Source organism: Halichoerus grypus, chromosome 13, assembly GCF_964656455.1.
Source record: "Halichoerus grypus chromosome 13, mHalGry1.hap1.1, whole genome shotgun sequence".
NCBI lineage: Eukaryota > Metazoa > Chordata > Mammalia > Carnivora > Phocidae > Halichoerus > Halichoerus grypus.
In genome coordinates, this window is record NC_135724.1 from 35,620,444 (window position 1) to 35,633,153 (window position 12,710).

General features: G+C 43.7%; 1 protein-coding gene across 7 annotated transcripts in view; it reads right to left on the reverse strand.

Moving 5' to 3' along the window:
• The window catches only part of FHOD3 (formin homology 2 domain containing 3), a 445,553-nt gene that overhangs the window by 70,128 nt on the left and 362,715 nt on the right, over positions 1–12,710 (reverse strand). For all 7 annotated transcript variants that reach the window (XM_036095752.2, XM_036095751.2, XM_036095756.2 and 4 more), the window contains one exon: positions 10,482–10,696. In XM_036095752.2, coding sequence (XP_035951645.1) covers positions 10,482–10,696 — 215 coding nt within the window. The remainder of the gene's footprint in view (positions 1–10,481; positions 10,697–12,710) is intronic.

Sequence of the window (12,710 nt, forward strand, 5' to 3'; positions counted from 1 at the left end):
TGGACCAAGTTCCTCCAGGCCTGGAGGTGGGAGCAGTGTTGATAGTCCCCCACTGCTGCTCGTCTCTGGGGACTTCTCCACCCAATGGTCCTATGACCTTCCCCACACCTCCGTGAACTGTCCCTTCACTGGCTGCCCTCAGGCACCCTCTGAGCATGTCCCTCTCCTTCCAGCCTCACTGACAAGCAGAGCTGGGATTTGGACCCCAATGGGACTGACTGAAAACCTCAGGCTATTAATCACGATGGTAAACTGTGAGGTGGGTGACTTATGCTGTAAAGGAGAAGCACATAATCATTCCTGAAGAGACAAACAAACAAATATAACATGCAGGGTACACAAACGTTCCAGGTCTGCTTTCATCCATGTCCCTGACAGTTGAGTCCGGAGTGTCCAGTTGGAATCTCCTATCATGCAACTCTTCGTTGAAGAGATAAATTGCTGGTAGAAAGATCTGAACTTAATAAGTCTTTGGGTGGCTTCAATTGATTTCAGTCTGTGATGGTGTCTCGATGACTCTGCCAGGACTTGGCTTTCTGGCAGGTCTTACGAAACCAAGGGCTGGGCCAGCCAATTCTATAATACTTGCTCCAAATCATGTACATTCCAGGGACCTCCCCAGTTCAGAGCTAATAACTAACACCATCAACTTTAAACTTGTGGTTTAATCACATAAATGTGAAAAAGGTCCCAAGAGAAAAAGCTCACAACTTTGAAAATTCTTCAGACTTTGCCTTTGGTGTTGGGCCAGTTCATGCTAAGCTGTTCACTCACATTCACTCTAAAGCAGGATTTCTTGGCCTTAATACCATGGATATTTGGGGTTGGAGAATTCTTGGTTGTGGGAGGGCTATCCTGTGCACTGTAGGGTGTTTAGCAGCATTCCTGGCCTCTACCCACTAGAGGCCAATAGCACCTCCTCCTCAGTTGGGACAACTAAAAATATCTCCAGACACTGCCAATGTCTCTTGGAGGGAGTGGGGGAGGGGGCAGCAGGGATCATCCTGTATTGAGAATCACTACCCTAAGGGAACAGTTTCATTAGGATGGGCTCAAACTCAGCCTCTTCAAGCTTTATACAAACAAACAAACAAACAAAAAAAACCCTACTTTATCATGTGCAAAATACTGATCCATCAGTCTAGTGACTTCGTATGTCTTCAAAATTTAGCCCAGTTTTATTCTCAAAATTGGGAACTATATTTCCTAAACAGGCTCAGCCTAAGCCACCTCTTAAGATGAAAACCCTACATGGCCAAAATTACCTTCGGAAGGCCTTTTGGAAGACGCCATTTTATAGATACCATACCAACCCTCACAGTTCCAACAATCAAGGTGTTCATTTAGTTTCAATGGAATGCCACAAGAAGTATTGGGCTTGTAGTACCACGAAACACAATCCTTATACTCTAAAATCACATTTGATGCAGCATGCTGTTCATACTATAAGAGGCACATGAAAGTCAGGAATGACTCAAGAAAAAAACAGATCCGTGGCCCTCATGTCATGCTCATCACATGGAAACCTACATCTGAGTTGGATGTTGGGCAGGATTACAAGCACTATTCAAATTGTGATTTTTCACTCCCGCCACCTTTGCCCCTCAGATTATGCTTCTGATGGAGTTCACTTGATTAAACATGTACAGGATGTAATTCCACTGCATTATCAGACAGGACAGTTTCTAGTTTCAGGTCCAATTATTGCAATATCGGTTAATGGATAGATTCTATTTCACACTATAAACAGAAAATGAAAAAAAAAAAACAATTTAAGATAATTGTATCATGTATCATTACTCTATCTGTAATGTATCATTGCTTTCTCATTATCTTGAACTAGAACCATATGACCCCAAACATCAACCCCTGGATATGAAGACTTCCTTTGAGCTTGTTTAAATTCTTCTAAAATCAGATAGAGAGATCTTGTCTTGGCTCAGGATCAGTTCAAGATCAGCTCCAATATACATTTGTCTTTCCATGCCCAGTAGGGCTGGTGGAGCTTCTAGGTTAACTACATGCTCATTTTCTCAAAAGAGCAAAAAGGAAGACAAGCCTTTCCTCAAGGATGAAGACATTGTCTAATTCCAAACCGGCAATGCATTTCAAGAGCACCTCTAGCTCTTGTCATAGCCCCAGACAGAACATCAATGACATCAAAACAAAATGGCTATTTTGGAAAGTATACACTAGCATTAAAATGGAGAGTCCTGAGTAATAACAGCTAGCAAATAAATTGATTGAACTTGAGTTTTTTGGTTAATTCATGAATTCACTTTTTTAGGCTTAGCAGGAGGTAGTTACTTTTAATTAGATGTTCTAATGTAATTAGCAGCAACACTCACTCTGTCAATATTTATTGATACCTCTGATGTGCCAGGCACTGTGCTAGGCATAAGGAAATCAGATGTGAAAAATATCTTCCCCAAAATATTTTTCAGGATAAAGTGGTCTAGCCAAGAGAAATTATGGACTCAAAACAACTATTATCTAAAGAAAATGTTAGCTCTTCCTGCCAGTAAGTCTGACCATGCCTAAGCAGAACCAGCTGGCCTACAATTGGGGTACAACTAGAAATCTCACTTTTAAGCTCTCACCCCAAACAGCTGACCCTTCTTCACTTATATTTAGTCACCAATCCACTTAGTCAACAACTTAGTTTATCTGAACTTGTTGGCAAATTTCATAAAAAAAAAATGGAGAAAGACCCACTTAAAATAAGGGGTATTTTAATAGGTGGTTCAATAAATAATTATCAATTTATCAAGAGTCATCCTCTGAATTTTCTTCCTCCTTTAGGGTTAGATCCTCAGAAGGAAATGGCCCACGTATGTTAATTCTCTGCAAAAGTTCCCTTTCTACATTAACCCACCATCCTTCCTTCAGTCTTTATAGAGTAGACGAGATTTTCAAATATGTGTCCTCCATCATGACCCATGTAGTAAATTTCTGGATATAGGGGAAACAGCTGTCTCTACAGAATATATTTTATTTTTTCATGCTATTTGTTCATTCACTAGCTCATAAAACATTTACCGAATGTCTATTCTGCTCCAAGCATTGGGAGATAACAAAGGTGAGTGCAGGCATGGGCTCTCCTCTGGCGAACACACAGATGAAGAGGGGGGACCATTTATTGCAAATACAGTGAGATAAGCCCTGTATCCCTGGTATGCACAAGATGTAAGGCAAATATATAAGATGAATCCAAGTAGGCTTTAGAAAAGATGCTTCAACTAGATGGCTAAGAGCCCAGTGGGCACCAAGAGGAAGAAGGCTCTCGAGCACAGAAGCACAGAAACATACATAGCACCTTTCAGGTAGTGACTGTGGTTTGGTGCTGATTGAAAGTAACAGGTAGGGGTGGTTGTGGAGGTAAAAGACTGGTAGTAGGGACTGGAGAACCAAAGTCTTGAATGCCATGTAAGGTCTCGTCTTTATGCCATAGATAATGGAGAGCCACTAGAGCTGTTTAAAAACAGATATGATTTTTTTTTTTTTGGCTGGGTTGCTAATAAGAACCTGGAAGATAGGAGATCTATTAGAAGTTACTGAAATGGTCCGGATGAGAGATGGTTAAGAGCAGGAGTAAGGCATTGGCAATGGGGAGACAGGAAAGAGGGCTGAGCTGAGAGAAAGAAGCACATGAACACTTGGTGATTGCATGTAGGTATGAGCATTGAGGGAGGAGTAAAAAATTATATGCATGCTTCCAGCTTAAATGACTAGGCCAAGAGAGATGGTCTAAACCAGATGAGGATTGGAAGGTATGAACAGGTTTGGGGGGTAGGGAGTTTACGGGTGAGAGATGGGTGAATCTCCCATCTGAATGCCCCTGATGGGCACCTGTTGAGTGTGACATGTCTGTGGAGCATTCAGATACTGATGTCTAAGGAGGTTGGATACATGTGTCCTGAGCTCAAGAAGGCCAAGGCTGCAGATGCAGACCTAGAAGTTTTCATCATATGGTAGGTAGTTAACAATCACAGGTGGGGATGTGAGAAAACAGCCAGAAGTTAGGTATAAAAACAGAGGGTTGCTGGGAGAGGTCCCTTGGAAAAACCCAATACTTAGGAGGCAGGCAGGAGAAGAGTCAGTAAGAAGACAAACAGAATGACGAGAAAGACTGAGATAAATGATGACAAAACAGTGATGAGAAATGCAGAAGATATGAAAGCCAAATAACATGCTGAGTCTGGAAATTATCTAGAGGATACATAAGGAAGGACCAAGAACTGCTCGATCTAGAGAGTCAACAAACATCTACTGGAACTTCCAAATGTATCTGGTGGAAGCAGGTTTCTCAGAGGATGTTGCAGCTTCAGAAGGCTCTAAAGATTCGTGCCATGTTCAGAGGCAGATAAGATGCATTGCAGGGTCACTGACGCCAGGAGTTCTCTTGGAAAAGCATACTTTAGGGACAGGAAAGCTAACGTGATTATTCTGTCACAGTGCAAACAGTCTATCATTTTGCACAAATGCCTTATCAGGGTGGGTGAGGGAAAGGCAGGGGTGGTAGAGTGGGGGCAGGGGTGCTGGAGGGAAAAGTGGAGTGGCAGAGTGGTGATCGAGGTCCTGACCACAGGTAAGAATGCTACAAGGAACCGGGTAGTTATTCGTCTTTGTTATTTCTCAGTTCTTAGTCAACGACTCTGGAAATTCAAAGTTACCACACTGTCTGAAGAATGCTCAGTGTTCCTATCTGTGGAGGCCTCCTGAATGTCCCTGGGATCTTTTACCCAAGGCTCCCACCTGGGATGAAAGGCACTGATGTCTTTCCAGATTCCCTGTTAGCACTTCCAGATGCAGACAAGCTCATTCACCCCCAGTGCCTCCTCCAGACTGGGTCTTGCAACTCCTGATGTGCTTTCCTTTTGTCAAATAAGAACAAACAAGCTAATTCCTGTTCTAAAGTTGAATATTTTGTTTTCTGTTAAACAGATTTTAAGATGCAAATTTGTAAATGTTGGTTAAAAACCATTATAATCCAATGCTTGGAAACAATTCTCCACGGGTCTCTCGTGTTTCTGCAGTCTTACGAGCAGAGGCACTGACAGTCTTAGTTCTGGGATGTCTTTCTAAGGATGTGTGCATAGCAAATGGCCTTGAAGACACAGATGGTGTCTCCCCTGAAGCAAAGGACTGGTTGGTTTGTAGCTCACTGTGATAAAGATAATGTGTCCCTCTGGGACAAAGGGAAGACATGTTTACTGCCCACTATAAAAGATGTGGGGTCCCTAAGTTCAAGGTTCCTCTCTGTGTATGCAGCCATCACTTGGGCCTATTCACATCAACTTGCAGGAACTGGGGCTTGGAGAAATGGCACAAATGCTGATACTCTGGCTACTACTATTGCTATGAGTAATGAAGTCCATTGTCTCTGACCCTGCAGTTTCATTTCTTGTGCCCCCATCCACAAAATTGTGGCAAACTAACTTATTAACTTACAAGTCGGTGAAGTCTTAGACCCTTCAGTTTTTGATACCTAATTACTACCTATGAAATGATCATGTTGATCACATAATACCATTCTTTAACAACTTTTCCAATGCCATTCCATGCCTTGTCTTCACTTAAGCATACTTAAGTAAGACTCATACTTGATCTACTTTGAAAGGATTCAAGACTGTGTTTTAAAATATGGTGCACGAAAACAGGCTGCAGGCAACTGTCATTTTCTATAGGAGGGGCAAAAGGGAAAGTTTTGCCCTTTTCCATTTTTAGAGACAGAAAAAGCAAGGCAGGAAAACCCAGTGATTTGCAAAGGCTCGTAAAGCAGTTCCACAGCAGGTGTTGCAGGCAGCGCCTTGGCCTTGGGTAGAGTTTCTGAGAGATTTTGTCTAACTGACCAAATGGCATCAAGTTGTAGCAGTCAGGTGAGGTGTGAGGAGGTGGGGCCGCCCTGAGTCACAGAACCACAAGGAATCTAGTTTCCTGCCAATTCATGAAATACTGGACTGGAGGTGTCCAAAAGCTTTATGCCAGGGAACCAGCATGCATTAGGCTGATGACTGATGATAGTCCATTGTTACTATGCCAATTGGAAATAGGATACCAGGTGTTTCTGATATCTGCCACGTGGATTGGGTAACTTAGGAGAGTGTCTACACCTGAAGGAGACTCAAGACATGTCACACAAGGTGACAAACGTGCTCAATGACTGGTAACAATGACAACAGCTGTGATGATGAACGATGCCTACGTGAAAAATGATTATTCATTTAAGCCAATGGAACATTTCAGGATATAACTATAGGTCTATATTTTATTTCCAGGTGAGAGGATAAGGAAGTTAGAGGAAGAGTCCTATTTACCAGCACTTTAAAAGCTTGGATCTGTGAGAGAAAATATCAGTACAGCTTGTGAGTAATTTCTGTAAATGCCTCCAGGTGAATGCTGGTGAGTAGGCCATGGCCATATAGGTTATATTTTATATCTCTAAGGCCCAACAATAAGACATTTGGAAATATCTAGGAATCCAGGTACGGGAAGAAAAAAAAATCACCATTGAACATTTTTTTCCCCAACATAAAATTAATATGGTGTGGTAAAGTTTTCAAATGCATCTCTAAAGTATTATTTCTGTGTGCAATGTAGAGAGCACCGAGCTAAAAGAAAGAAAAATAATCTAGCCACGATGTATGCTTTCATGGCTACATTAGTGGGTAAAAGCCACTTGTGAATTCATGACAGTAACTGCTTTCGAACAGGAAAGGTAATTTCTCTCCACTTAGCCTCGGGCTGGATGCAGGTGTATCAGCCAGGGAACAAGAAAGCCACCCAGCGCTAGCCTCCAGGAAAGGTGGTTTTAAACAGGGCCACCCGGCAGGGACCAACCTCAACACCCGGTTTCGAGATGTATGGTTTCTCCATTTTCTTTCCATGAAATAGGTTATGTAGATCTGACACCCACTAGGATAATAGCTTACTTGGCTAAAATGATCTCACTTGTGGGTACACAGATTATTTTTACTCCTCAGTAACTTCCTCAAGAGTCATAGCAAAGAATTCTCTCCCAATAAGAATACTGAACCTTTTTCTCTAATTAGTGAGAATAACTTATTTCCAGAGACACCTGTGAGTTTCTTAAAATAATAGAAAGTAAACTTACTAGATATTCTGATGTATACTACCAGGGCTCAGTGAAAATAAGGAAAGGCTAATTAAAGCCATGAAGAGAGAGGCCCTTTGTGTTTACCTAAATTGGGGGCTGATTGTCTCCATTAATTGCAGCACATTGCGAGTGAGAACACATGTATGTGTTTGTTCCTCACTCGGGCCTGGTAGTTTCACACAGAGGAAAAATATTCAGACCATCACCACGAAGTCTAGGCAGTACTGGGACACACATCTGCTGTGAGCCACAAGAGGGCCAGATGGAAAAATAATTCAAGCACACACTGACTTGATGGTGGGGGTAGTGGCTTAAGTTATACAAAAGTTATAGCAGATTTAGCTGGGAAGTTTTTTGGCTGAAAGATCTCACTAGATGGCACATAATGCTATTGGTATTTTAACATTTACCCTGCCTTCTTTCTAAATATATTTAAGAGAAAAGGTAAAGAAGTGTTTAATGTTTTCCTATCTTCTGCTATTAAAAGTTCTCCAGAATCTTTAATAAAAAAAAACCCATAATGTGACCTTTAATCCCAAGATATATATAATTCAGTCACAAATAACTGTTTTTCCTTTTCTTTGCAAACGTAACTCTGAAACGTAGGCTGCGGTGTATGCAGATATTGTGGAAGGGGTCGAAGGAAAGGGGTGGTGTGGCACGAATGGGAACATCGCCACAAATACTGGGGTACCATGACATCCTGATTAATGCCTGAGCTGAACATGAAAAGATGGCTTCTACCCCCCAGGATGGTGCCAACAAGATCCGCAAATGGTGCCCCTTCCCATTTATTTGAGTCTCAGTAATATAAGGATAATCGCATCTCCCCTCAGCTTCCTCAGATGCCCGAGAAGGTGTTAAACAGTAGCATTTGGGAGGGAGGGACAGAGCACTACCCAAGTGTGAAGATGATCATATGATTCCACAAGCAGAGAGAATGAAAAAGTGAGTCAACCTGGGCATGTTTGGACCACATAGTGCCAGGTGTTTGGAGCAGGACAAACATCTGGATGTGTGATTTGATTTTTTTATTATTCTTCCCCCAGATGTTGGGATATTGTAAATGTTAGGGGTAAGCAAAAAATTACTTTGAGCCTTTAAAAATGGGACCCGGTAAAAAGAAAAGACTATGAATTGGAGGCTAGTAGAATGCTTCAGAGAACAATAGCAAGCTAGGCTGAGAAAAACCTTGCTGCCAGTCCAACTTTGTGTTTCTGCCATAAGGGCAAAGGTCTCCAAATCAGAAGGAAGTCTTAGCACTTTTCTGAGACAATCCTCTCATAGCATTTCTTCTTATACACTTATAATTGCCAATTGTGTAATTCAGTGATGTATGAGGACACAGACTTTAGATTACTTTGCTGGTTCTGACTGATGTGGATAATTACTTAATGTATGACGGACAGCTTTCCCGGGTTCCACAAGAACCACTGCTTTGTTTTTTTGGACAAAGCAAACATCATACAATGCTATTTCATTAATTTGTAATTATGTCTCATTTCAAGCCCAGTATTCCTATTTCATATGCGTGTGGTGTGATTTCAGTCAAACATTCTCCCAGTCTGAGTCCCTTCTCTGGAGAGGAAAATGACATCTACTATTAATCTTTCTGAAAGCATACTGAAATAACTTTATTTTCCCCCAATGCATATTGCAGGTACCCTAGATAAGTATTTTCTATGTTCTTCCTAAGTTTAAAATATTCTGCCTTTTGGGGCACCTGGGTGGCTCAGTTGTTTAAGCATCTGCCTTCACCTCAGGTCATGATCGCGGGGTCCTGGGATCGAGTCCCACATCAGGCTCCGTGCTCAGTATTGGGCTTCCTGCTCAGTGGGGAGTCTGCTTCTCCCTCTCCCTCTGCTTGTGCTCTCTCTCTCTCTCTCAGTTGCTCTTTCTCAAATAAATAAAATCTTTAAAAAAATATATTCTGCCTTTTTAATTGGTTAGAACAGCCTCAAGTTTGACTCACTGGGCAAAATACTCAAGGAACTGCCTTTTCATCACAAACATCAAGAAGACTAAAAGTTTTGAGGACAAACAATTTTTATAGATACTAACAATTCTCTCTCAGCTTGGGGCCGCTCTGTATTTCCCAGTTTAGACAACCATTCTGTAAACTGGAGAGGGTACAACTTTTAGAGTTAAAAGTCCCAAGATTAAGTGCTGAACCGCAACTTTGCAGGGGAATGTTTTTCATATCGCTTCTGGCAATACCACAATTCAGATAGAGCAGGGATACCAGGCAGGGTCTGGAAAGCACAGAGCTGTCCTAGAACAGTCTGTTTTCCTGATTCTTCGAGTCTCAGGATTTTCAGACCAACATTACTCATCTATGACCGAGCCATCTGCCCAGGACAATCTTCCATGGCTCAGGGACCAGCAGGAACTGGATGTGATAGAAAGCTGCAGGGAAGCCAGCCGGCTCCTGCAGAATGAGCCCCGAGGCTTGGAGAGCCAGCGAAGACTTGGACAGACAAGACTGTTGCGTTACACCCAGTTCTGCTGAGTTCATGCAGTCCTGCCTTATTTGACGCCATATTTAGTCAGCCCTCTGAGAGTTAAAAGTTGAGCTTCTCAGTTGCCTTCCGTTGGCTAAGCCTCGGTCAGGCTGCAAGCCATAACACCCGGTCACACTGAACAGTGCTAGCTGCAGGCTCGTCAACACGCAGTGTAGACGGCAGTGCCCAAGACCCATCCTCTCTGTTAATGTGAGAGAAAACGGATCCAACCGTCCTCAGAGCAATTAGGAAAACAGCTGATGCTCTCAGGCTGCAGTGCACAACATAGTTTTTCTCCAAATAAAGCTAAGATGACAGACAATTTCTCCAGGGAGAGCCTGTCTGCACACAAGCGTCTACACCCCCACCACACGCGCCAGTGATTGCTACTATCTTCCCTTTCTCCTGCTTCAGTGTTTAACTTCTATTTCCACTAAGTCTGCATTTTTCCTTGCTTGCTTTGATTAATTTTATTCTCCATCGGTTTAATTGGAAACAGACCCATAATTCTTAAGGTCAGAACATTCTAAAGTGGTCGCTTTACTGGGCAGAGCCAATAAATAAATAATATCCAAATTATGGGGTACTAAGTTAATTCCCTGTGATTTAGGAAGAAATGGCCAAGTAAGCCTTATTTTCAATATTCTCCCTTCTCAATGACCATGCACTGACAATCTTCACACATAATATTGCTTTAATAGAAGTGGCTCTGAAGGCAGCTGGTTTATTAGTGCGGTGCAGTTGCCCTGAGTTTACCTTGAGTTACTACTCAGTACCACTTTGCACATAGCACTGGTCCCTACTGCCCAGAAGCCTAACACGAATTACCCCATCAGAGTTCCCTCTACCCTCCCAGCACTCACCTTGGGGATGCTGAGCTGTTTCTGGAGAGGAGGAGGCTCCCAGGAGAGCCTCTTGTGAGTCCAGAGACGGAGGGCTCCTGCGCAGAGAGGTGGGGGAGGCAGGGGCTGCCGGGGAAGTCAGGTCCAAGGAGAGGTCACCTCTGCCCCGGCTCACACTCCGGCTTCTCAGTTCCTTCTCGTGCGCCTCGGCTGCCAACTGTTCCAAGTATTTGTATCTGAAAGTTAAATTCCAAAGGGTTTCCGTAAAAACAAAGAGGAGCCCGTGGCCGATGCTTGTTTATGGCTGAAACACCTGCAGAGTGAGCTGGTCTCCTGATGCACAGAGCACAGCACAGGGCTGGCTGGAGGGCCAGTCTGCCAAAACCAGCCAGCAAAGCCAAGATGCTAATGATTAAAAACCCTGCATCATTCATAACCAAACAAATTGGGAGAAATGGCAACATCACACAGTCTCCAGATACTGGATCACTGCTGCAGAATCCGATTTTGCCCTTTTAGGAAACATGTGTACAAATAAGCAAAACAGCAATAATGCCCACTACAGAGCCCCAGCAATGACAGCTGAAAACCACACGCACTCAGAGCTTGCAGCTGTGAGATGGGAGGGTGCCTTGGTGCGGCGGAGAGCAACAATGCCCCCAAAATACCAAAAGGGGTTGTTGGACGAAGCCCTCCCTGAATTTCTGAACCTGCTTCAATGCTAACAGCAATGCGACTGGAATTCACTTTGTTCTCTCAGTGTCGACCATGGAAACTTTTTTATATTCTAAAATATTTCTGAGTAGGACTCAGCCATCCAATAGCTTGGACCTGACGTCACATATAGTTTATTCATCAAAGTCAGTTTAAAAGAACAAAGATACATCTGTTTTGCATTTCAGGCAGGCAGAACCCACTAACTGTTTATTAAGACCAGCTACCAATCATATTCCTCATAGTGCGCTTTATAGATCAGACCAAAATAACTTTGAAATATGTGCCTCTTCCAGATGTCTGCTAATTTTACCCACCATTATTTGTTCAGAAATAAATTTCTGAATTCAGCTGGAGCAGGTTTCTATCTCACCAACCACTAAACTTTGAGACAGGTTATTCAAGACCCTCACTCACATCCATCCAGACTCACTGCTTCAGTTCCTCCCAATGGGCAAGCCCCCCAACTCTAGCCCACTGGAGCCCCCACCAGACACTGCACACGGCATTCCGAATTCACTCGCATAAGAAAGGCAGAGCGCATATATAAAACCTTTAAAAAGAATGCATTGAAAAAGCATGCATTTCTTCATGCATCCGTAGGTGGGTGTGGCTCCCCCATGTCTGTCTGTCCGCGGTCCTCACCCCTTCTCCCTGCCAGGCCAAAGGCAATCTGCCCCACAGGCCAGGCTCACACTCGTATCTCCCTCAGCGAGGCCTGCCTTGACCACCACAGCTGGAAGTGATCTTGGCCTTGCCTCTGAACTCATGTCGGATATGTAGTCCATTCAACTCAGATGGCATTTTACATTTACTGCCTGGCATATTTAGTCATCTTTTCACATGTGTGTGTCTGTTCTCAACAAGCAGATAATAGGATTTCTGAGAACAGAAGATTAGCATCCTTTGTTCTTTCCCTCGGCGCCTTGCATTTGCCAGGCTGAGGGGAAGCAGGCAAGGCGTGCGGCGAGGAGCCTTCGAGGCAGCACCCCACCTGCAGAGGTCTCCCTGCAGCACCTGGAGGCCCAGGGTGGCAAATGCATCCATCTCACTTGCTGATAAAGGCGCGTGATGGGTCTGCACACACAAACGTCTGGGGCATTGTCTGGAGAGCGGCTGCCTCACGGTGACAGGGTGAGGGAACTCTGCCCCGACAGAAAGCTTTAGAAACTCTGGACTTTCCTCGCCAACAATGTCACCTCTCAAAAGGTAGGAGAGGGAACAAAAGGAAGCTATTTCTGAACTTAACTTGGACCAGCAAGGAAAACCACCTGGCTGCGGCATCTTGGAAGAAAGTGACCTTGAGGGCAAGAGTCAGAGCCCCAAGAAGAGGCAGGTTCTAAATGAGGTGACCCTCATTTCTAATCTAAATGACACTCAGGCCAGCAATGCTGAGAGCCCAGGAGGGGTGTGGGAGGTATCCCCACGCTGAGTCCAAGCCTTCTGCCACAGGAGAAAGGGGCGGCCAAGAAATGGAGTGCAGACAAGACCTACAAAGGTCCAAGGCTTCAGGCCAGAGGACAAGCCATTTATGAC